Source organism: Opisthocomus hoazin, chromosome 26 (assembly GCF_030867145.1).
Source record: "Opisthocomus hoazin isolate bOpiHoa1 chromosome 26, bOpiHoa1.hap1, whole genome shotgun sequence".
Taxonomy (NCBI): domain Eukaryota; kingdom Metazoa; phylum Chordata; class Aves; order Opisthocomiformes; family Opisthocomidae; genus Opisthocomus; species Opisthocomus hoazin.
Window position 1 is genome coordinate 4,003,602 of NC_134439.1, and position 25,622 is coordinate 4,029,223.

The 25,622-nt window shown below is 44.0% G+C and overlaps 1 protein-coding gene across 6 annotated transcripts in view; it reads left to right on the forward strand.

The window, feature by feature from the left end:
* Positions 1–991: 991 nt before the first annotated feature.
* MAP3K3 (mitogen-activated protein kinase kinase kinase 3) overlaps positions 992–25,622 on the forward strand; it is a 40,888-nt gene continuing 16,257 nt past the window's right edge. For 2 of the 6 annotated variants that reach the window (XR_012766263.1, XM_075443814.1), the window contains exons 1-9: positions 994–1,120; positions 7,548–7,669; positions 8,034–8,123; positions 11,195–11,235; positions 15,283–15,382; positions 16,650–16,763; positions 20,216–20,336; positions 24,397–24,530; positions 25,224–25,297. Coding sequence is in view for 5 of the 6 variants with exons in the window: in XM_075443814.1 (XP_075299929.1) it covers positions 1,117–1,120; positions 7,548–7,669; positions 8,034–8,123; positions 11,195–11,235; positions 15,283–15,382; positions 16,650–16,763; positions 20,216–20,336; positions 24,397–24,530; positions 25,224–25,297 (800 nt within the window). In the remaining variant the exon portion in view is untranslated. Of the gene's footprint in view, positions 1,121–1,518; positions 1,763–7,547; positions 7,670–8,033; positions 8,124–11,194; positions 11,236–15,282; positions 15,383–16,649; positions 16,764–20,215; positions 20,337–24,396; positions 24,531–25,223; positions 25,298–25,622 lie in introns of those variants that run through there. The other 4 variants (XM_075443815.1, XM_075443816.1, XM_075443818.1 and 1 more) reach the window with 4 other exon arrangements.

Here is a 25,622-nt window from a genome sequence, read left to right on the forward strand (position 1 = left end):
ATTGCAGCCCGTGGGGAGCTGTGGGGACCTGGGGTGGCCTGGGGACATGGCCAGCGTATCGTGGTGACGGGATCTTTTACTTGAACAGCTACGAGGAGATCATTTCCCTTGCTGCAGGTGCCCTGGGTGACACTCTGGGTAATTGTCTTGCACTTCTCTTTTGAAGTGAAAAGAATTCTGCTTTCAGTGTCTACTGGGTTTTTTATCACTCTTGAACGGGTCTTGGTGGGGTTTTTCCCCCCCCATCTTAAAAAGGTGCTGTTAAAGTGCAATTAAACTCGCTGCCAGGCCTTCTCCTCCAGCATCTTTCAGTGCCCACCCAAAATAGCGACTGAGCGGAGACCTGGGCATGCTAGGGGCAGGCTGAGAGGCAGAGAGAGAGACAAGGGGCTGGGGAGGGGGGGTGGAGGGACAAGAGGGCAGGAGCGCAGGTGGTGGGGGGCTGAGGTTGGTTCCCGGCTGCTCGCAGCGGAGAGCACGCTTCATGCGGCCCTGGGCGGGCTCTAGGACCCAGCCGCGCCCCCGCTCTAGAACCCGGCCGCTGGGGCGGAGCCGCAGAGATGCCCGTCACCCTGATTGGCAGCGCGCTGGGGGCGGGGTCTGGGCCGCCCCCGCCTAGTGGCGGGAGAGGGGGGCGGAGCTAACCCGCGAGCGGAACGGGCCCCCATGATTGGCAAGCCGGCTCGGTGGCAGACGGGGCGGCCGGCGCGGCTGTTCGCACGCCCATTGGCGAGCGATGCAGTCGCGTGGGTGGCTCGGCGGCGCGGATTGGCGGTCGGCGGCGGGTTGGCCCCTGTGATTGGCAGGCGGCGGCGGGTGCGCGGCGGCGGCGGCTGCCGCCGAGCCGTTTGTTTTGCTCGCGGCTCGGGCGCCCTGTGGCGGCGGCGGGGAGCGACCGGGACCGCCCGTCCTCCCCCCGCCCCCATCCCCGCCGCCGCGGCGGGACCCGGAGCGCGGCCGCCGGAAGGAGGAGGCGGCGGCGGCGGCGCGGGCCTGGGAATGTGGCGGCGGCTGTGAGCCCTCCCCCTCGGCCCGGCCGCCATGGAGCCGCGGCGGTGACAGCCCCGCACCTCAGCGCGCCGCCGCCCGCCCGGCGCGGGCCCGCCGCCCGCCGAGATGGGTGAGAGCCGCGGCGAGGGTGAACGGGCGGGGGCGCCTCGCCGCCGCGGCGGGGCCCGGGGCCGCCTCACGGGGCGCGGGGCCTGCGGCGGGCCGCAGCCTGAGGGAGCCGAGCTGCAGCCGGGTGCCTCGGCCGGGCCCCGCGGGGCTGGGGAGGGGGCTCGGGGCTGGACGGGTCGGGCCGTAGCTGGGCCTCCGGCGGCGGGGGAGCCGGTTGCGGTGCCCGGGCGGTGGCTTGTGGGCGTGTTGAGCCAGGGAGCGCGGCGGGCCCCGGGCTGGGCCGCACGCACCGGCTGCGGGCTGGGGCTGAAGCTGGCCGAGAGAGCGGCGGAGGCTGGGTGGGTCGGGCTGGGGGGGGGGGTTCCTGCAGCCCCCGAGCATCGGGCCGCCTGGTTTCGAGACGGGAATTTGTGGGCTTAATTGGGGAAATCTTTGCTGTGGTGTTAATTGCAGCTCGGGAGTCCGTCGGAATAGTTTTCTCTCTCCGAAGCTTCCGTTGAGGTCTCATTTGCCGTGCTGAACCCAGACAGTAACACACAAAACCAAGCAGAGGAGTTGGAGGAACTCTTTTTTTCGAGAGTAAAACGCTGGTGTCAGAAGTTGCCATAACTGAATTGGAACAATTAATTCTTCTGGCCTGCAGGTCCTGTATAAAGAACTGCTGATGGAGGGGTTTTTTGTGTTACCTCGTTCCCTTTCCAGTTTAGAGAGGGGTCTCGTGTATTAGAATCAAAATTTAGTTGTTCCAAACCAGAATTTACTCATATTTGCATATTGGCAAGGGAATTACTACTGCTGTTGCAAGCGTGAAGTTGTGTGGCTTTATGGGCTACAACTTTGATGCTGCTTCGCTACAGCTAAGCTTAGTTTTCTAAGACTGTCCTTCGTTATTTGGTCTGTGTGTGTAATTAGTTTTTATATTGTAAATTTATAAAGCATTGCAAATATTGCTCAAAGCAAAAGTACAGCAAATTCAGTTCCGTTGTACTCTGCTTTGATTGTGTGAATACCACAGATACACACAGCTCCATCAGTCGGCTTTTCTTTTACAAAAAGAAGCATGGTGCCGTTTGGTCTGTGTCTTCTCTGAAGGAACCAGCCAGATGGCACGGAAGCTGAAAATAATTGCGAAGGAAGAAGCTGGGTTTCCACAGCAGTGTTTTCCAATGGCAGTTGGATGCCTCTTTGTACAAACACGTGAGCGCAGAATGAAAAAGTACAATGTCATGGACCGCTCCACCAGTGTTGTGCGCTTGTGCAGGAGGAGTCGTGCTGCAGCTGCAAGCAGATGCTTGGTGATAGGAAAGATCTTATCTAAAGTCATCAGGCAGTTGTGATCGAATAGTCTAAACAATAACGGATACAGCCTGTATCACACTCTGGTTTTCTTCCATCTTGTTTTTTTGTAAACTAATCTAAAAGGTGCGTGGGGTGGTTAACAGTAAGAGCTTGGTATCGCCATTTGTCACAACTCCTTTGGGGCAGCTGAAGCTCACTGAGGGACATTCCCTGGCCCTTGCCGGCAGGGCTGTGGCTGAGGTTTGTTTCCCTGCAGAGAGCTCCATGGCAACATGTAAAATACGGATACTTGCTTCTGATACCAAGAATATCTGGGAAACAGAGGGGAACGCGGTGTTTGGGCTGGATGGTGTGTGGCAGGCCTAGGCGCAAGGCTCGCTGCAGGCCCAGCTGCAGCCGAGCCTTTCCCTCGATCTGCTCGTTTTTCCTGCCTGTGTCACTTCCTTCCCTTGGCTCACACGCGCACCCATGGCCCGGCTCAGAGCTCTGGCTTCAGCGGCAGTGACACCCCCAGGAGGGGAGCAGGGCTGAGCCAAAGGTTAGGACCAGCTTAAACCCCAACCTTTGTTTTCTTTAGTCCGTGGGAGAGAAACGGTGCCCCAAATATATATATATCACGTGGGTCGGGTTCATAGAAAAGCTCTGATTTTTCTTTGAAGTCTGCAAACCAGGTTACTTGCCATTTCCTAAAAATTGCTCAGAACAGCATTTTTTTACCACTAAGACCGTTGCAGAATACTCAGTGTTTCAGTTATGGCATGGTGTGAAGGACTCAAAGCTAAACTTCTCGAAAAACTTTTTTCAGAGCTTTCAAACAGACGCAGTTTGTCTTCCTGGCTCGTGAAGTGGGCTCGTTGCTCCTGGAGCTGCCGATCACTCGCACGAGCGATCAGCTTTGCTGTGGTGCTGGTAGATAACGAACGCACACTTATTTGTTCACTCTTTTTAAACAAATGTGGCGTCGTGTCTTCTATTATCATGCTGTATAAAAGACCATCCTGGTTTGTAGGGGTTTACAGACTTCCTGTTTCTACCAGCGTGCAGATGCTTTTACTCTGAACTTCGTGATTTTTTTTCCAAACTGTTTCCATTTCTGCTGCAGCAAACACACTGACTTGCTCAGACCTGTGTAATAAACCGTGTATTAGCTGAAATAAATGCTTTATGTAGAGGGATAGCTTTCTCTGTGAGTAGCAGTTCCCTTTTATCGATGTTATAAAAATCCTCGAGTGTAGTTTTTGAAACATGAAAAGCATTTCCTGGACAACATCTTTCCCGCACAAAGCAGAACTGTGTTTCCCAGACCTACTGGAGACCTAGCAAAACAGGGTCTCTCAGTGCGCTTCCAAAATTGCCTAGTTTTCATTTGTAATAAATTTTGCATTGTGTGATTAATGTGATGCTGCTGCATGCGCTTCTTGAAAGTCAAACTATGGAAATCCTCTATTTTGATGGAAATAAAGAAGTATTCATGCTTCTCGACATGAAATCCATCACAGTGCTGTCCTAAACGGAAACAGTTTTTCCATACACAGGTTCAGATCAATATCTGGCATTCATTTTATGTTTTAAAAAGATAAATACTTCGTTTCTTACCTCACCAGCATCGGAGTGAATTACAGAATGTATGTTTTGGTACGGGGGAGCTGATGGCTTTGGGTGAGGCTATTAAAAAATGTATAGTCACGTAAGATTCAGACTCAGCTGAAGCTGTTCCATCAGCCTTCGGTAGTACAAGAAGTGTTCCTTTTTGCACGGGTGCAGGTAGGATTCCAGCTTTAGCACTTGTCTACAGAGGAAACTGAGTTTACAGGGAGAGAGATACAGATCTCCCAGGGCAGTACCTGGGGGTGCTTGCCAGATGCTGCGCTTATGGGTTTAATGTCTTAGTGTGTTGTAAGTTCACAAATTGCCTTAGTTAATAAATAAACTCTCTATGTAGATGAGCTACAATCTTTATGAAGAGATACATAATTGGTTAAATGCGTGTCCTCTTTGCCCACTTCCTCATCCAAATGAGCTGCTGAACCCAGCTGACTTTATATGCAGCCGTGGCTTTGGGGTCCAACACCTGCGATTACATCGTAGCTGTTGATCCTTATTTTCAAGTGATGTGCCGTACTGTTTGGATGCAAATTCTTGTTCATAGATGTATTCTTTGATTGACTTGATTTCTTGTCATAGGTGCTTAGTTATAAACTGCTTTCATAGCTGTTTTGCTTCTTGACCAAAGGAACTCTGCCAAGACAAGCTCTTCTTCATCCTCCTGGTATCTGGCCAAACCCAAACTGCACTGTAGTGGAAAACTTTTATCCCAGCTCTTCACACCATGTTTTGGGTGGTAGGTGCTCCAGGGGTATGCCAGTCCATCATTTGTAATATTTTTGTGCAGTTACAGTCTTTGTCTGCCAGGTGACTCAAAGGCTATGCTTAATATCAAACAAGATTAAAGAATGAGAGTAAATTGGAAACACTCCAGTAAGGTGGAAGGTTAAACATTAAAATGTGAAGTTGGAAACAATTTAAAAAGAAAAAAAAAAAAAAGTTGTACTGTTAGCTACCTGGAACTTTAACTTCATTCACAACTGTTTTTTCACGTTTTCCTCCCACAAGGGGTTACTTTAGTGCTGAGATAGATCTGAGCAATTATTTCCTTTGGCTGATGTGCTTTTCAAAAAGCAACCTCTTGCTTTGGTTGTGTTACTTATACCCCTCACTTCTTTTGCGTGCAGTTGGAATTTCAAGGAGTGTTCTCCCTTCTCTGCTACCACAATGTAGTTATTGTCGCATTTGGCTTGTCTTGGGCAGCAGAGATTTGGTGGGTTTTGATTTTGTTTTTTTTTGAAGTAACTTTGGTTTCTCTGCTCTGCTTTCCTTTTTAAGGAGTTTTACTCTAATTAACACCTTCTGCTAATGCATTGGGGGATTTCTTCCCATTCCCATCTATAGTCTGGCCTAGGCTTGATGTTTCTGTTTTCCTGGCAGTACGTGGTGAGGACGAGAGTGGAAGGACCTCGGCTCTAGTGTTCAGCACTCTCGGAAAGCTGAAGCAGACCTTCAGGTCTTCAACTATTGGTTGTACCAAAGATGACGTTAGTGCGACTCCTCTTCTGACTGGGACTTTTTTACATGTTATCCCCTTACAAATAGGTGTATTTCCCCCCTGTTTGTTTCTAAATTTTGGTAGCATTCACTCCCTGCGCGCTTTAGAAGCTGTATTTGTCCCACATCTGTCATCTTTAAGCAATGTGAAAATCTAGTTTGTTATTCAGACAATGAATAATCACGAACCCAGTCTTCTGCATAAAACATAAGCTAACTTCTTTGAGACACACTCATGAACAAATGCATAACGTGAAATTGAAGAAACAAATAGTCCCAATGAGTCCTTTTTGCAGAGGAACACAGATGCGAGACAGTCCGTCATTTAACGTACAGCAGCTGTTCCCAGGAGAACACTGCCAAATGTGAGCCATCACCCATCCAGACCAGGGCCATGAATCGAGAGCGAGTGTCTAGCCATGCTGGACTTTTAAAGTCAAGTTTCAGTTATTTACAGATCAGCTTCAAAAGTTCTCATTTCAATTCAAACACTTTGAAGTGACATGTTTCTGGACTTTGGGAAGAAAGGAGGAATCTAACGTATCACGCTGCCCACCTGGTACACTGTCATGTGAGTAGGGTTGTGATAACCTCGCCTGTACGTTACTGGTTCGTATCGCTTCCAAACCTTCCAATTGTTTAAAGAATCCAACCAGACAAAACCCTTTACATCAAAAATTGGTGGTCAAGTCCAACTGGACTTGTGTAGAAAGGGCAGATTGTTCTTCTGGGCACGTTCAGAGCTGATCTAATCGCTGCTTCAAATTTGATGCCTAAATTCTACCTAAGTATCAGGAAGGATTTAGCTGGATGTATTATTTTGCCAAGGAGACAACATTTTATCTCTAAGAACTGTTGAGTCTTGATATGGGAGACAACAGCTCAGCAGTCCAGTAGACAGGAGTGTGCCAATAGCTGTTTTAAAATTAATCTGGCGTCAGATGCTGCCCCTCAGACGCTGCTTTGTTATGTTGGTGGCACAGTGCCTAGCAGCAAAGCAGCTGGTGCAGTCCCATGTTGAACCAAACTTCACGTGTTGACTTTTTCTGCCTTTTGCAGTATCGAGGAATTTAGGATTGTTCTGCTTGCTTTTAGACACCTTACTTTACGCTAGCATCCATCACAGCCCAGCTACTATGCATTTCTCCCTTTTACGTCTTGTTTTTCCTCTAGATTTCAAAGTTCTGCTAAATATCACTTCTCTCCTCAAAACTAACAAGCAATGGAAGACACCCCAAATTGGTTGCATTGGGAATCTCGGCTTCAGAAGGCAATTTTCAGTCAGTAGTATGTATAAGAACAAATTCAGTGTGTGGTTTTTATTTTCCTGCATTTGCAAGAAGCGTTGAAGTGAACCTGCTGCATGATCGTCTGCCAGCAGACCGTCATCTTAATGCTGTGCAATTTGAATCTGTTCAGTAGATCTTGAAGCCTCATAAAAGGGTTTGAACTTTGTTCCATCAGCTTGTTTTGGGGGAAGAAAGGAATGTGTTGGGGAAGTCAGTGCAAGTGGATTTGTATTCAGAGATATTGTAAGATGACTCTTTGTCCAGATTTTCATTTTTCTTTCTACTGGCCGTGGTTTGATCCGCTAGCAAGCAAGAATTTTGTTAACAGGATACAAAATTGGAAGGAACAGATTCTTACCAGATTTTCCTTGGCAGAAGCACATCAGTTTGTCCTTCCTAAATGACTTGTGATGATCTAGCAAACCTGTCCAAGTTGTACTGTTTGTTGTAAAGCCCTTTTAACAGAACTAGGGGCTTCGGGATACTTAGTCTGAACCTTACTATGGCCAGATCCTTTCATTATGTTGAACAAATAAGTGACTTAAAATGCATCCGTCTGTTTACTACTTTGTGATATTAGGTTAAGATTGGGCTTTTTGTGACTAAATAAAATTACAGTGTATTTGCAAAGATCCTGAAAAGGATTGTCTTTCTATGAGCTAGCGGAAAACAATTGCAGAAGTGTTACGGTTGATGCTTACCCAGGCAACTTATTACGAAAACTCTTGTGCATCACAGATGAACAAGAGGCCTTGAAATCCATCATGAAGGACCTGGTAGCACTCCAGATGAGCCGACGTCACAGACTGACTGGATATGATACCATGAAGAATAAAGACAGTGCTCACTCCAACAAACAGGTAATAGGCCGTTTACCGAGTACTTGCAATTGTTACCCGGAGGCAGAAGGGACCGAGCCGGGTGGCAGTGGGTCTGCTGCCGGTGTTCTGTCTTGTGCTCCTGGCTGCTGAGGCATCACAGTGGATCAGCTCCCTATTCCTGCGCAGGCCGTGTTGCCAGCACCGTAGCTTTTTTATTTACTTATCTTTATGGACTAAGGAGGGTACAGTTTTGATAATTTGCAACATCTTAGTATTCTGCCTTCCTCTCACACGTATTTTTGCTGGGATTTGGTCTGTGTAGATTATATAAAAAGTTTACCAAGTGGTTTTCTGGTTTCATGATCATATTGCCATTTTTTAAATGACTTTATTATTTTTAAAGAAAAAACACAATGCCAGCAGTCCACCCCTCTTGGGCAGCCCTGCAATAACAAACCAGTGTGCCTCTGCAGTGGAAGAAAAAAAAATTCCGGTAAGAAAACTGGCTTCCTATTCAATATTAGCAATTATAAATTAGGAATATGTTTTAAAGTCATGTGCAGTGACCTTTTTACAACTCATTTAAGCAGGTGTGGAAGGCCAGGAAAGCTGTGCTTTATTGACTCTCATGATGTAGCAGTATGATGCACTTTTTGTTGTCGTGGAAATAATACTTAAATTCAAAGCAGGGAACTGGGAAGCATAATGATGAGAAGAAAACAAGTATTTCCATTTCTGATGCAAAAGGAGGCCAGTGCAGTTTAAAGCTGCGTAAAGCAGTCTGTTGGATCATGAGCTAATGCTGGTCTCATCTTCACATGATTCAGACTGCATGTGAATGCAGAGTGAAGATCCTGATAAAAGGTGGTCAAAGTGAAGCAGATCCAAGGAGAGCAGTGAAGGGGATTGTCTGCAAGGACTGGCCTTAGTGAAGCTGTAATAAACCTTGCTTCGGTGGAAAAGGGAACAGCTGTTTGCAGGTGTCAGAGTAGAGGCAGCGTCCTTAGCAGGGAGGATTGTCTGGAGTTACCCAGTCGTGTGTCGTGTCAGGGGGAATGAAACTAGCCCTTATTTGAGTATGGGAATGCGAGGTCTGTTTTCCAAAAGAAATACTTTTCCTGAGGTAGTAAGTTTCAGGATCAATACTGTAAAACGAACCTAGAGATGTTTTACATTTCTAGAGACTTTTTTTGTAGAGAAAACTGTTGCGTTGACTTTCTGGTAGAAAGGAAGGGCAGAATAATATTGCGCTGTCAGTGTGTGCTGCATATCATTTGAATTAAATACTTCCATGCAGAAGCAACAACTTAAGAATTCTTTGTCTGTTACTGTCTTAAAAAATTAATTTGGGTGATTTGCAGTTAGACTAACAGGAGAAGTTGCCTGTATCAGTAAAAGAACTCTTTCCAGTTACATACTTATTACAGGCTTAAGCTTTTTGAAGCAGGCTTTGAAGTTCATCTCTGTCTCTTCCTTATGCTTTGTCTGCTCATAATCTACTTCTTCATCTGGGATCTGGGATTTCCTCGAATGTGCTGGACAAATCCATAGATGGAGTAGTACAAAATCTTTTCCAAATCTCTTTGAAACATAAATTCAGAGATGTCTTAAATCAAAATCTGTAATCATTATTATATGATATTGCATCACAGAACTGGAACGCTGAAGTACTAAACTTGGATTTGATTTCTGACTCATCTCTTAGGACGGTTTATGTGAGTTGCTTTAAAAAATGGTTTATATAGGTGCTAGGTTCGCTGCTTTCAAAAGAAACAAAAAGCATTAGATGTTTGATGCCTCTACGTTCTCTCTGAAATTTAAACACTGGGATCACTTCGAGTACCTTTTCTTAGATCTTTGAAAAATAGACAGAAATGACCAGTGCTTGATCCTTTTGGAAAAGTCATCAGAAGGTGGCAGATTTTTCCCCTCCTTCCCTTTGTTACAAATTACAGACTTGAAAGCGTGCAAAGGAGTTGAAAAAGATGACGTGGTTTGCTTAGGTACCAGCAAGTTTAAGAAAGGTTTCCATAGAGCCCTGAAGATCTCTGTGTTGTCTAACTAATGAGAGCTTTGTCACTTAGGTATTTGATGACTTAAAACGCATCTTGAGGTCAAAAATATAATCTGAAAAATTAATTTACATTCATCCAAACAGTCCTATCTATTTCCCTTAGACTGGGCTATTTACAATAGCCTAGCATAAAAAAACGATCCAGAGCCTTGCTTCCTTGAAAATCCTAATATAAAGGAATAATTTCTCCATCCATTACGTCTAAGAAACAACTGTTTCATCAGTATTTGGCTGGTGGATGTCTTTTACAGTTTATTATTCCTACACTGTTTGTTACATTTTTCCTTTACTGCTCAATTAAAATGAGTTCTCTAGAATTTGCTTCATTTGGGTGTCTTTCTAGAGTAAGTTCTTTCTCTTCCCACATCTGAGAAAACGTCTTTGGTAAAATTCTGTGTAAATCACCCACCTGCGGACGATGGTTGCTCTGATGCGGCAGCTCGTGTGTCCTGATCAATTCTGTACCTGCGCTAGTGCTGCAGGAATACTGTGTGCTCCCAGGGACTGCGTGGGTCCCTTTGAACTGCATTCTTGACCACTCGGCCTGCCAGATACTTCCTCTAGCTAAAGAGCATTTCCTGGCCACATTTTTTTGAAGTTCCTAGATGTATGATTGCCTATTGTCTAAGGCTTTCACAGATCGCTTAATCTATTCCAATCACATAAATTGTGCAGCAGAAATTACGGAGTCTTATCAGGGCAGATTTTTCCCTTTTATTTTTATCTTTGTGACCTAAATTGGGATTTGAACTGTGATCTCCAGAGTTTAAAGTTCAGCATGTTGACTCTTCCGTGCCACACAGCATCTTCTGAGTTTGTAGTGAAATGCACAGGTTGCACAGTGAGTGCTTTGAGCCATCTGCCAGATGTGGGTGATGACCCCTTTGCACCTGGTGACACATAGCTAACTTGTTTGTAACTTCATAGTTTGAATTTCAGGGGCTGCATTTTTGCAAAAGCAGAGGTTTAGTCCGTGTCTGAAGAATAAAGAATGTGTCACGTTCCTTGTATCTCTCTCTTTTGCTGTTAGAAGAAAACATGGTTGCTTTGAGCATGCGCACAGAAGATTAGCTTCAGTTCACAGGAGTATGCAGTTGGACTCAGTCTCAGATTTTTGCCATGCAGTGTTAAAGTTGAATTAATTTTCCTTATCGTTAATTTCAGTGTCATCTGTTCAAGTGACAGTTAATAAAAATTCCAACTTAATTTTTACCGCTTTCCTGCTCTTTCTCCGTTAGCAATTTCTCCATTCCTCATGGTGCTGTGTTCACATGTCAGTCACTTGCTGCCCACAGTCTGCTTCAGCTTCCGTGGAGAAAGGCCTCAGACCTGTTGTGCTCTGGGTGGCCTTTTGAGGAGTTGATGCCTACTGCAATCACAAATGGACCTGCTTTGTGTTTGGGCCTTAAAATCATAGTATGATCCATTTGTGTGCTATTACATGTGCCGGAATGTCATTGTGAACTAACCTTTTGTCCGTTCTCCTGCAGAATGATGTAAGGATCAAGTTTGAATATAATGGGGAAAGGCGGTAAGTCCATCTTCACTGCTTGGATTCTTTGCTTAGTAGAATAATGTAGTCATTAGTGATTTAGGTTAAATATTTTCTTGGCTTCATTTTCCTTTTTCCTGAATGGAAAACACACAGTAAAGGCAACAGCAAACAGGTCGTACACAACTTAGTTATTTTTAAAAATCAGTGTGTCATACAACACTTTCCTTCGCTTTATTTCTGTAATACATATTTGTAAGTGAATTGCAGGAATATTAAAAAACCTGTCCAGCCTGACGTAAATTCAGCCTGATAGTCTTATTTCAGATATATTCCGTTTTTTGTTTCATTTAACTAAAACCAAATGAAACTGATCAAATTGGTGTCGTTCTGTTCTAGTTTCTCATTCCCGAATGACTTACCACTATCACTGTCCTGCTGTGACTGAGCAACAGATACAGCGAGGGAAGATTTCTTTCATTGGTCTAAAAGTTCCCCTGTTATTTCCTCTGATACTTGGCTTTGAGACAGTTTATTTTACGAAAACCAGAATTAACCGAATTAACATTTTCTATGTTTACAGTAGTATATGTGATGAATAAAATTGCCTAGACATTTCAAAGCAGGTCTCAAAAAGCCCCTTACGTGCTTTCCAGCTGAGAGGAACGCTTGGTACTGTTGTGGCTGTTCAGTGGCTGTGTGAATGTACAGGAAGGCTCCAGACTTGTTTGCAGCCCCTTTGAGGCTCCTTTTGAGCTCTCGCTGAGAGGTAAAAGGGATCTTGATGCTAGGTTCCAGTTTCCATTTTGAAGAAATTAATTGAATTGTGAGCATGACTTTATATGCTACTCTTCACAGACATCCTATGGGAATCCTTTGGTTTCTCTCATCCCAGACAGTACTTTCAACATGAAGTAGTTCACGGTTTCAAGATGAAATGCAAATTTAATGTCGATAGTACAACAGTGCAAGTTGTATGTAGTGATCCTAATAGCCTGTTACGAGCAAAGGTTACTGGCTGAGCTGCTTAAGCTCCTCCTCAAGTATCCTTCTTTGTCAAATTTAGAGATTTTTGTTAAAACAGAAAAGCAGAGGCATTCTTTGTTGGCCAAGCAGGCAGTAGAGAATAATTTTTAAAGTCTTCCTCAGAAATTGAACAGTTATATTCACCAAAGTCCTACGTGGTGAATTCTGTCACTAAAAACAACCCTGACTTTTGGTGCTGAAAGAGAAATTTTAAAAGTAGTCGTAGCTGGGATCTACTGCCACCTTTGTCAGCGAGATCTTCTCAGCACTCCACTGCCAGAGGCATTGTGTGGACTGCAACAGAGCCCCTGTGCCACATGTCACCATTTCTTGTGATACCGTGTTAGGACAAGGTAACTCAGAAGCCAGATCTTGTCCCCGCAGCCCTATCATCTTGCACGTCTTCTGCCTGACTGCGCTTAAGATGGCACAGAGCGCAGGGGAGAAGAAAGGTTTTTTTCTGAAGTAACATTAAAATGAAAAGGTTGATTGTGTGTTAGTCTAATTATGCAGTTACGCTTGCCTGAATTCCCCATGCCCAAAGTGGTATGCAGTTACAGACAGCAAGCTTGCACCGAGAATGTAAGTGTGTGTGCTTGGTTTCAGAGGAGCTGCCAGATCTAACCACAAATATTTAAGGTGGTCAGGCAGGAATGGGCTCCTTAAACGCTGCAGTCCATGATTTTGTGTTAGGAGAGTGCACAGAGTTTTTAAACTAATAGAATTTGTGGCACCTGAGAACAGCTCTGCTTTTTAATGCATTGAGTGTAGAATGGAAGCCTTTATAGGGGACTTCGGCTCAACTGAGAGCTAAATTACGTTTGTATGGTGCCAGAGTACTATAATTTCATGGATGGGTTTCTTAGTAATATGTAGAAAATGTTATTGTGGGCTGCTTTTTAACAAGGACAATTATTTCTAAATAGCTGAATGTTGTAGGTCTGTTAGCGAGATGAACCCTTCTTGGGAAGGGGCTAAGGAAGCCAACTAACACTAGAGCTAGTTAAAACAAAAGCTGCATGCTGTGAAAGGATACTGAGTGCTGGCAAAGCAGGCTGGATGGACACTTTGGAAACTAAGCCTTCTATCCAAAGCATGGGTTCAGCACAAACTCGCGTGAGCTTCCCCAGAGGTGATTTGGGGTTTCACTGAGCTGCCCCTGTGAGCAAGATAGGTCTTGGGTTTCTGTGGTCCGTTCAGGTCTTCCTGTTTCTGCCTGATGGCAAAATTGTTAAGTGGTGCTAATAATCAAGCTTTTTGTGCAGTATTTCAGCTATGCCGAAGCAGAGCTAGTGGTGGGGTAAGCAGCTATCCAAGTGGTCTGATAGCTTGCAGAAGGATGGTGGCTGTCAGCTGTGTCCCAGGGCTGCTTGTCTGCCTTGCTGGTAGTGGAGACACAGCGTGGTCTCGGGGCCCGTGGAAGCAGATGGTGAGAAGTCTGGTTGCAGGAGCCCGAAGGCAGGAACAGCCAACCATCTGGGCCTTGTGCAGCAGAGATGAAAAGTGGGTTTCTGAGCAGCAGGCGTCCTTGGTTTGCTAGAATAGTGGATTGTAAGCTGTAGTTCAAATCTGAGTCCTCCAGTTCTTGACCCAGGATATTTTACTCACCGATTCTTCTGAAGAGGGTGAAAATCATCCTTTTCCACGGCTGTCAAGGTAGCAAGGTTCTGAGTACTTGGCAGCTTTGTACAGAAGAACATTCCAGCAAAATAAACAGTTTTAGATGCTTTGCTGGAACTTTGTATTACTACTTTGACTAAAGCGTTAGCGTTTCTATTCCAAGGTAGGCAAAACAGTAATAAAAACAAAGAGAAGTGTCGCTTTCTGAAAAACACGTATGTGCCACAGGATTCTGTAGGGTTCCCCTAGGATGGCCGTGCTTGTTGTCTTTTTGGATTTCATGAGGCCATTTGTGTATGTGAGTCTAAAACTCCTGCCATCCAACTGGCGAGGAAACAGCTGCGTGCTAGAACTGGGGCTTTAGCGTGTCACAGGGTCTGGGCTCGGAGAAGGTGATGAGAATAATTGACATCTGTGTATATTTTGTGTGGCAGTCAGTCAGTGAAGGTGCCCAGAGTTGCATCACATATGAAGAACGCTTGTGAGGAAGCATGAGAGTATGAGACTGATTGGTCTTATCTGAATATTCTGTCTTAGATGTCTGTTTTACGTGAATATTCTGAATTATTGCAAGTCAGCTGTGCCACTGCTACTGCAGCTGAAGCAGTGTTTAAGTTTTGATCTATCAGGCCTCTAATTGAAAAAATAAAGCATTTTTTTAAAAAAATTAAGCAAGCTGCGAGTAAGGAACAGTTGCACAGTTAGATATGACTTCAGCTCTCGAGAAGAAGCCCCTGCTGTGTTGCACAGGATTGAAGAATAATGACAGGGACAGTGCAGCAAGCCTGCGATTCAGGTGTTTGAAGACGTCCGAGCATGCAGAGGGCTAACGTGGAGCTAGCGTCACAGACCACCTTCGGGAAAGAGGATTTCCACATTCCTTTGTGTCCTCCCGCTGATGCCTTCCCTCAGGAGTTCAGGACTAACTTTGCTGTGGGAATGTTTGTTGAAACCTTTCAACTGGAACGCATGTTGGAAATTTTTAGGGAGTGAGTTTTGAGTTTAGATATTGGACTACTTAAACCAAATACTTTTTTGTTCTTTGGGCCTTCTGCAGCTTTTAATTCAACTCTCACTGAATGTGTTTGTTTGTGTTGTGTGCCTGAGGCACTATTCTTTAAGCCAAAGTGCATAGGAGATTTGCGTCCTGTTATGTGAAAGAAATTTATTTAGTAAAGGATACTTTTTCTATCCAGGGACAAAGGCATTCTGTTTGAAATCTTCAGCTGAATATTGCATTTTGACAAACCGTTTGAAAATGGACCAGAGATCAAGTATTCCTTGCTAAATAATTAGTATCAATTCAAATTAGAAAGGTCCTCTGAATGCTGGAGGGTGAAAGGAGAACATTCAAATGTGTTTTTAATGGTTCAGCCATCCAGTTCGGTTGCATTATTAAGTATATCTCTGAATTCAATCAGTGATTCGCTTTCATTCCAGAATTATCCCATTTGTCCGTCCCGTGCGGTATGAAGATGTGCAACAGAAAGTGAAAACAGCCTTTGGGCAGCCACTGGACCTCCACTACATGAACAATGAGGTACAGAGCGCTGTTATCAGTGCTCGGAACATGTAATGCTCTCTCTGGATGACACCTCCTTTTCTATCCCAGATTCTGTGCCCTTACGTTGAATTTTCAGTTCTTCCCTCTAATACGAACTGTAGTAGAATCACTCTGCTCCAGGGGAAAGCATGACTGATACTGCCAGAACATCACACTGATGTGTGTTGTACGAACATCAGCGTCTTGCTTCCTTCTGCTGGTGTAGTTTGGAAGACTCTTGGGGAAGTGAAAAATGGTATCTGAAGTATTTTGACTGTTGGAAGCAGCTATTGCAGGCCAATGTAGTCTGAGGACTGCAGGCAGATAGCAGAGTGAGCATTGTTTGTGGTGTTTGACTGCTGACCAGCGGCAGCCGTCCAGCCATTCGTAACACATTTACCTTCTGCCAGCTGCAACAGTTTGTGCATGTTGCCCAGTTATTAGGCGAGCAAGGGGAGCTGGAGAGCAGAGAAGGCTCTCTGGTATGATGTGCTGCAAGGGGGCTGTGGGCACTGTAGCTGGTAAAAGAAAGAGACATCGGGAGTAGCATTTGTCTCTGAGGAAATGGCTAGTCCATGTTAATAAACTAAAGTATTCTTTTTCACTTTCTCACTCTGCACACCTGGGCTTTTCCTTGTTTTTTGTGTTGTGGTGTTGCTGTCCCACCATCATGGACTGCGTCCCTAATGAGAGGGATGCAAAACCCCATTCACCGTTAGGAGTCGGACACAAAGGAAAGGGGTTCTTCAGTGTTAATAACATTCACGTTTCAAGATGTGAGTGGGCTGTAGAATAGAGGGTATCTGAGCATAATTTCATGGGCTCTTAGGAGCAAATTTTAAATTCTTCTTTGATTCCCTCTTTCAAAGTCTTAATCTTCTTCGTACCAGTCTCTATCTGAAACCCAATTTTCACTTCATCACTAGGTCTGAATTCAGAAGTATTCTGAGACAGTGTTCTCATCAGGGAGTCAGGGGCCTGTCTGTGACTTGTTCTTTGCAAACAACAAATTCAGGTAGCAATTGATATTTTTGTGGATGGTGCCTTAGAGAATTTTGCATAGGGTCAGCCATTTCTCTGATGGCGTGGGAGGAAAACCTTGTTAAAAAGGACAGCAAGAGAGTATAGTAATGAAAATCTGTGGAAGAATTGAGCAATCAGAATCTGATCTTGCTTTCTAATGCTTGTTTAAATACCTGTTGTGGAAGTAGACTTATTTTTTTCTGTCTTTTCTAATGATTTTTTTCTGTTCTTTATTTTGCAGCTATCTATTCCTTTGAAAAATCAAGATGACCTGGATAAAGCTGTAGATCTCTTAGACCGAAGCTCTAATGTGAAAAGCCTTAGAATATTATTGCTGTCTCAGGACAGAAACCATGTAGGTAACAACTTCTGTAACTGCGGCAAAATGAAGGTTTTTACCCTTGAGTCTCTGAAACATGACGGTAGCCTTATCTGAGAGTAACAGGAATTAGTAAAATAACTCTTCACAGACACAAATACGTATGTTTATCCTCTCTGCTTTGGCTTAGCTAAAGGTATCTCTTTTTTCCTTTTTCTTTTCTTTTTTTCCTGGCTTCAGCATCTGTTCAAGGACTAAAACATTGCAGCTTTTTAAGTGATAACATGAAGGCCATTTTATATCAAGTACCCAATGACTGTATTCAGAAAACATTTAATGAGTTTTGTTCACAGAGACTGTTTTTTACATTTGATTAATAGCTCATAGTTGAAAGTGCGTGTAATTATCTTGCCTTTAAGAAAGCACAGGGTGTCCTTGAAGACAAGCTATTAGCACTTTTTTCCCAGGGTGAAAAGCCTAAGGACAGCTCCCAGTGATTTTTCAGTTCTGTCACGTAATGCACTGAGTCCAGCCTTACTCTGCAGAAGCTAAGTTGCTTTTAGGTGGTAATAGTTTATTCACACCTAAGATGAATTTGATTGTGTCTTGGTTCACTTTCCTGTACCACAGGGGTCTGTGGCAGTCAGTGTCAATGTAGTTTGCACTTTTCGACAGAAAAGATCATAACATGAGAAGTAAGTCTTTAAATCAAGCTCCCAAAGCAGCCCGTTTTGGACAGTGTATTGAACTGCGAGCTGAAGAGGGCAAAAAGAGTCAGAATTTTCCATTATTCCTGATCTGTAACTGGAGAAGTTTGTTCACTCAACCGATGTCTTTTTTCAGAGTTAAGGTCATACAGCTTTTCAAGCCAAAGACCTTGATATCTTAGGTATTTTATTTGCAAATTAGCAAATTCTCTTGAAGAGTGTGACACAAAATGCTGCTCTGTGTTGAAAGCTCTGTTGGTAGTAGCTTGTTGATCCTGAATGTTCATCCCTATACAAGTTTTGCAGGCTCAAGGAGCTCAAACTCATGAAATAATCACATCTGTAATTCTTGGAACTGTCAGGAGAACTTAAATATACTTGTCGTTATTTTTGAATTTGATAATCCATGTTAATAGAAATACAAAGACCTTCAAGAGTGTTAACAGCCCTTTCCCAAATGACTGGATGCCAAGAGCTGGAAAGGTGTAGGAGGGGATGATGCTGTTCCTTGTCCTATGCCCTTTCCTAAGCATTTGTTACTGGCTGTTCTGAAGACAATACTTGGCAAGAAGGCCTTTGGTCTGACCTAGCGTAGTCAGACTTTGTTCTGTGTTGTCAGGAAACAGTCTCTAAAAGGTGGCCTCAACTTTTGGTATAACACGGTAAAACAATCCTCTTGTACATCCCTCTGTTAGTTTCAGTGTCTTCAGACTGCAAACCAGATGTTAAATGATACTATCTAAACTTTAAATAAGCCACTGAAACCTTCCTACAGTAAACAGTAAATCTCATCCCTGCACCAGCCAGTAGCCAGTACTGTGGTGTTGTCCTTTTATTAGCTGTTTTTTCCTCTTTTGCTCAAAGCAGAAACAAACAGCGAAGTCTTCAGTAAGTGCCACTGTTTCCCCCCTCTCCTCCGACTTCCTCTTCAGCTCTGAGTTGCCTGACAGGAGAGCCCTACATGTGTTAAAGCAAAAGCCCACAAGTCTGAAGGAGGTTTCTTGGCTGCATGATCTCATCCCACTGAGGGAGCGGGAAGCATTATTTTTCCTGAAGTACAGGATGCATATTTTGTTTTGGTTGTGCTCTTTTCTTTTTCTGGGGATGGAAAGGTAGCGCTGTGACTTTGGCACAAATATGTATATAAACCAAATTAACCTTATGGCAGTAGCTGTGTGACTAGTACTGAGAGCCTATGTTTGTGAATAGCGTTCATATTCATTTTCTTGCGCGTCTTTGCGGCTCATTTATGCTTTCTTTTATCAAGCAGCTCACTTCTGTTGTCAGTCCTTTCTTTGTATTTAGAAACTAATGGGAAGGATTGGTTAAGTTGAACATCTAGAGTACTAAAGCCAGACTGTGCACGTAAGTGGTGTGACCTCTGCACCCTTTGTTCAGCTCCCATGAATCTAGTCATGGTAGAGTTTATGCAGTTGAAATCAGGCTCCCTACTTACTCTGTGCAAGGGTAAGTACTTATTAAATGTGCAACTATTCTTTACTTTTTTGACTGTGTGGCCTCACACTGTGTTTGCCAGTCATCGTCAAGTAATTTTCAGAAGACAGAATTAATTTCCTTGAGGTCTCTTTGGTTGTGTTCATCTCAATAAAATAAGTGTTTTACAGGCATTAGTTAAATTCTGTAACACACAAGAGGAAGGAACTATTCTATCCACTGTTGAAACTAGGTACTTTGGGACAAGATTGGAATTTAGTATCCACTAGCACTGAGCACCTGCTTTGACATATGTAGGATCACATTTGTTTGGGGGAGGTTGGCAATTTGCAGTATTTCAGGTGTTCGGACCTTAGTACACCATCCTCAGATAGCTGGTGCCCTATTTGGTCCTGTATTGAGAGCCCACGTTCCCTGGGTCATGCCTGCAGGGAGCACAGAGGTGTCAGCTGCCTGAAGCTGCAGTCGAAGTACTTCCAAGTGAGCATCCCCTGGAGTCCGGAGTGGCCTTGCGGTTTCTCGTGGCAGAGCTGTGTATAACTGCTGCACCAGGAGGGCAGCAGTTCTCCTGGGCAGCATTCTACCGCCCTGAATTGCAAAACCATCCTGCAGTTCCTCTTCCTGCAAAGTGTGCTGGAGTTACCCCTTCTATCTTTCTCAACAAACTGGGGAGAAGTCCTTTGGTGTGACTGCTTTCGTTCCTCTTCCTGCTTTGAATGAAATGAAGGCACTGTGGAATAACGATCTTTAATTAGATTATGTCTATAAAGAATAAGACCAACACAGGCAGCATTCATCTTGGCATCTTGAAACTCTTTTTGCTCTTAAACTCTCTAGAATTTATTTTCACTTAGTCTGAATTGTCAGTTTACTTTTTAAAGTTTGTGGGGAGACAGGTTGCTATCTGACTGCTTCTGAAAGAGTACGAGATTCGTAATTTATCTCTGCTGGCCAAGGTGGCTGATAGAAATTGCAGGTTCTTCCATGTCCTGGTCTCAGTGAGTGCCATGAGCCCCTTCGTGTTGGTGTCATAGGTAGGCTGCTAACGGAAGACAAACATTGAGACTTGTAAATCCTGCATTGGATTTGAGGCTGGAGGGTAGCGTGCTCTAGTTGTTCAACTCCTGTTTTACACCATAATTGTAAAGCTTGCTCTTTTCCTGCCTTTATTGTTTGTGTTCTGTGAAGTTAATAAGATTTCAGACTCTAGAACTGTTTCTCGGCTGCTTTCTTGCTACTAAACATAATGATGTTTTTGAAACTGTGGCCAGACTGCTTGAGCTCCTCAGTCTCATTTTATTTTATTTTTTTTATTTTACCCAACAGACCAGTTCTTCACCCCATTCTGGACTGCCCAAACAAGTAAGGATTAAAACTTCCCAGTCTGTGGGGGATGTGAGCACGCCCTATCAGCAGCCAGAACCCAGAAGTAGGCATCTGTCTGTCAGTGAGTATTTTTGCCACTTCTGCTTGTCTTTGTTTTGTGAAAGGTATCTTTGGGCACTAGTGTTTATGGTATAGCATTTATGAAAGCCATGAGAAATGCAAAGGTTATTCTAGGACAAGGCAGTTCATTTTCAAAAGCTCTTAATATGTTTACAGTAGAATGTTTCAAAGTTCCTTACGAAGTTGTTGAACAGCTGAGGAGCTGCTAAAGGGGATGTCCTAAAGCCAGATTCATTGAGGTTAGAAATTTGGAAAGCTTACATGAGTCCATTAAGCTTTGTATTTAGATTGGCAATTTCAGTTCATGAAACCTAAATTTGATTTTTTTTTTTTTTTTTTTTTTTTTTTTGACGTTGGGCTTTGGAATCTGTCCTCACTCCTGTAATCAAGCATTTTACTAGTAGCACAGGAATTGCCACTGCATATCTAACCAGTGCCCTACATACTGAGTTCCCTAACCTTTCACTCTCCTAATTACCAAATGAGTAGAGCACAAGGCTAATATCGGTGAATGGCACAGCTGCACAGAAGATAATGAGAAAAGTCAGTGATACGTAACTTTGTCTCGCTTCCTTTGTGTTTCTGTTAGCTTAGTGAACTCATGTTTAGTGGAAATGTCCATGTAAGAGTCCTGTAATTTTTGTGACTTCTGTTTCTGGTAGATTTGTCTGAATCGTCCCAATTTCTGTGTTACAACCCCATGTATAACTATGCAGCACTACTCAAACCTGAGGTTGAAGGATGCTCAAAGCTATTAACTTTTTATATGAAAAGCTAAAACATCTGAAACTGCTTCGAAGACTTATGGGTCAAAAAAAGTCCGTGGTTTAGAACCTGTCTCCTTGGTGTGAAACTCAGTGAGCAGTGAAAGAGCAGGAAGGTGTTAAGCAGTAATAAGGATCTGCAGTGTGAAGGCTAGAGCCCAAGATGGTGTTCTGTGTCAATGACTTGCGCAAGAAGTGAGAAAAGCTAAATTTTGCTGGAAACAGAAACAGAGGATGGCTGTGTTTGTTACAACAGCTATTTTAGGGCTAGTCAGACCTAATGCTTCACATGACAAGTGCTGCAAAATCGTGAGGGCAGTACTAGGAGCTGGGAATCCCAGAATCCCAGCATGTTTGGGGGTTGGAAGGGAGCTGTGTGGGTCACCCAGCCCAACCCCCTGCCGAAGCAGCGTCACCCAGAGCAGGCTGCACAGCACTGCGTCCAGGTGGGTCTGGAATATCTCCAGAGAAGGAGAATCCACAACCCTCCTGGGCAGCCTGTTCCAGGGCTCCATCACCCTCAGAGGGAAGAAGTTCTTCCTCATGTTCAGCTGGAGCTTCCCTTGCTTCAGTTTGTGCCCGTTGCCCCTTGTCCTGTCCCTGGGCACCACTGAGAAGAATCTGGCCCCGTCCTCCTGACACCCACCCTTGAGGTATTTATAAGCATTTATAAGGAATGTCAGAGTTGTTTTGTTTCCAAGTTCTAAACCAGCTCCCTCTGTAGAAGAGGAGTGCTTCAGTTTCCTTAACTGTGTAAACTTGAGGCGTAATCATTACAGGATCTTAGATCAATATTCACAATGCAATCTTAATGTCAAATAATAAATCCGATTAAACTAGAACAGACAGTCTCCATACTGTTCTGACCAATGGCAGAGAGTGACCAATGGGAGAGTGAGCTCAGAGCAGGACTTGAGAACTAGACCAGTAGTTCTCCACACTAGACTTGTCTAGCAAACCTGCTTGTATCCTGTCTAGAGTTTGCTGATCCACTTTTGTACAGTTGCTTTTATGAAGTAGCAAACAAAGAAGTGCTGAAAGCTTGTGAAGTAAGTGACTGAAACTGGGACAGAAAGAGTTTTCCCACCCTTTCTAGTTTGAAGATAATATGCATAAAAAGAGCAACATTCCTCGGTCCCGTGAAGAAGGCCATGGTATCCATACACGTCTGAACACCACGTTTCTTTTCTCACAAATTCAATGCCAAAAGTATTTTATTTAAAAAAAATATATCTTTCTCCTTTACTGGCAGTCTCAGGTATCCAAATAATGATGCCAAAGGTAACAGACTGTACCGAGTGTCTGTCGTGGGTAAACTGTACAGTAATAAGGGGCCCCTTCTGTCTCCCAGTTGTACAGACTCTTTCCTCTTATCCCAGCTTATGGATGCTTTCTGATTAGCCTGACATTCGTCAATCAAGAAAGCATTGGTTTTATTTTCTGAACATGTCAAAGTACCACACTGTTACATTATTAAGAGGTCCAGAAGAGTTCCAGAACTGTCAGAGGTCAGACAGTAATTTGGCAATAGCTCAGTCTTGAATCAATTTCTTCTTCCTTCTTTTTTCCTATCTTTGATTTGCAAAAGGAGTGTACCCCTGTTCCTTAGTGTTTTGGACACAGAGACTTTTCTATTCATCCTGCGTCATGCAATGGAAATGGAAAGCAGCGTTCAACAAGAGTTGTTTGCATGCGGGAGATAGATGTGTGTAGTTCCTGTCTTCTAAAGTGGATGGGCCTCAAGCCTGCTGTCACCAATTCAGAGGTTTGGCAGTAAAGATAATTTTTATTTAAAAAAAAAAAAGTTGCTAAGCGTTCTGGCAGCGCTTGTGTTTTTTCCACTCACTTCCTTTGATATACATTGATTTAGTGCCGACTTCCTTTTCCTGCCCAGTGATGGTGGCCTTTCCACAATAGCGCCTGGGCCGATGCCAGCAGGACTTGGGCTCCCTTTGGCCAGCCATGGCATTGTATCGGAAAGAGTGAAAGTGTGCTCCCGTGACTCAGTGCAGCCCCAAAGCACGCTCCCGTGTTTATCTCCTCGCCAGTTGGCTTGTAGTGTCACGTGAGGCCCACAAGAGCTACTTGGAAAATCAGGTGGTAGCTCTAAGCAACAGATTACTTATTTTGCGTGTAGTTCACCCCCCCATGTACTCTAACCCATGCTGGCATTGTTTGTTTTTTTTCCTTCTGCAGTCCTCTGAAAGGTGCACACACTGGTTTTCAGTTAGCTTCTGACGATGTTGGCCTTCACTCTGTATTACAATAACTTCTGTAGAAAATATTTACCTTGGGAGAGTATTTGCTGATCTTCACCCATCTTTCATAGCACCTGAGTACACACGGTTAAAGACAGCATTGTAAAGAGCACAGCTTGGAGCTAATCTTAAAATGCTGTCTCTGACTTCATGGGTGACCTTGAGTAGATTGGCTGGACCACAGCATTTCTTGGAGCTCGCAGTGTGGCTTGGTGGGAGCTGCAGGTGGATAGGGTCACTGCGAAAAGGGATTTTGTATCTTCCTGTTTCTAAAGTATCATCATCTTTGAGATCTGCAAGGAAAAAATAAATCCTAGCGGTGAAGTTTCTCTCGGTAGGTAGCACAACAGAAACTCTTCAAACAGTACTGTAACAGATGTGTAAAATTTTTTTCTCATCTTGGGCCCCTAAACATACTCTCTGTCCATAACAGAAGATGCAGAATTGACCTCCATGTGGTTTTGCCCAAACTAGTCATACAGTTTCATTTTTCACACAGTAAAACAGAAATCTGGGGGTTATTGACACAGGTAACAGTGCTCCCATGTGATACTGAAATTGCTCAGTGTCGATCTGATTAGCTCAGCTGATGATGACTGGTGAATGATACTAGCTGAGGCAAATGTACAATCAAGACAGAAGATTGATTGCCCAGACCGGTGTTTTGTTTAGTGGAGATTAGAAGAGAAGTTCATGCCCGAAAGGCAGGGATTCCTGGAGTCCTCTGCCTTCCCTGAGATAAGGAGATTATGCTCCGAAGGTTGAGCAGGAGAGGTTAGAAATAGGTGACTGCTCGTTTAGGAGCTTCACCAAAAATCTTGTAGCATCTAAAATGACAGTACAGATGCTCGTCGGACAATTTGATTTCTGATGTGGCACCTCCTGGTTCCAGTTCTGTCCAGACTGTAAGGTTCACTCCAGAGTTGTTGTGATCGTAGAGGTCTAGCATTAGAGAGGAATATTTGGATTTTGTGTACATGCACGTGCAGTCTCATTTCAGTAAGCATAAATATCAAAAATGTCCTTCTTTCTGGCCCAGGTTCCCAGAACACAGGCCGAAGTTCACCACCGCCTGGGTATGTTCCAGAGAGGCAACAGCGCATTGCTCGGCAGGGTTCCTACACCAGCATAAATAGCGAAGGCGAATTCATCCCAGAAACCAATGAACAGTGTGTAAGTATGAGCATTAGGGTGAAAAAAGTGAGTCCAGCTGTTAAAAGGAACTCGCTGCTGCTCTCTGGGCCTTCTTTTTCACTCCAGAATATTCACTAGCTGTAGTTGTATCAACATCTACCTGTACTGCTTTGTTCATATAAACTACGCTTCAGACTTGTTTGTAGTTGTGCAAGTTCAAAGCCTTTGTTGGACTGCCAGAAGCGGTTACTGTGCATGTTGGGCACTGTCTCTCCACCTCTGAATGAGCAGTTTTAGTGTGCGTTACACATGTATGCTCAGGTTTCCTATTAGCAGGCTTGTGTGACCCTCTTGCATTTGAAACTGCGCTCTCCATTCAAAAAAGTAGGAAGTAAGGCCAAAGGGCGACGTGCAGGTGGAGGCAGCAATGCAGTAGCACCAGCAGAGACTCTGTTTGTGAAGTCATTTGGGATCAAAACGCAGCACGAGGCTGACTTAAACTTTCATTTTCACAGCAGAGTCCTTCAACACATAAAGCAATGTCTCAAATGTAATATGTCCTTAACAATTTCTGTGGGAGATGAAGAAAAAATGTACATTCTAAATAGCTTTAGACTCTCCTCTTCATCTGGACATCCTCCAGGCAAGCAGTCGTGGACTCTCATCCTCTTGCACAGCCTCCTTTAGGCATTAGACTGAACTGATGTTGCCATGTGGTTTCTTGTGTTGCAGATGCTGGACCCTTTAAGCAGTGCCGAAAACTCGGTGTCAGGAAGCTGTCAGTCCTTGGACAGGTCAGCAGACAGGTACAAATATACAAGCTAGTAGGAGCTTATGTGCTTAAATTGAAATGCCAGTTGTACTTATGCAAAAGTCTGGTTTCCATCTCATAAATTTTCCTGGAGAGAAATAAGAACTGATTTCCTACCTGTATCCCAATATATTTCTTAGAGAGATTTAACTATGTCTTAAGGCTGTTTTATTTTCTGGCAAAACCATACACCAACAAATTGGTGCTTCAGTAGCTCTATGTTATAAATACAAAGTTCTAAAGCGTGCCGTCTGTGTGGAGCCTGGACTCCGAGAACATCTGGCTGCAGGGTATTTAAATCTTCTAGACAAGGCTCTACT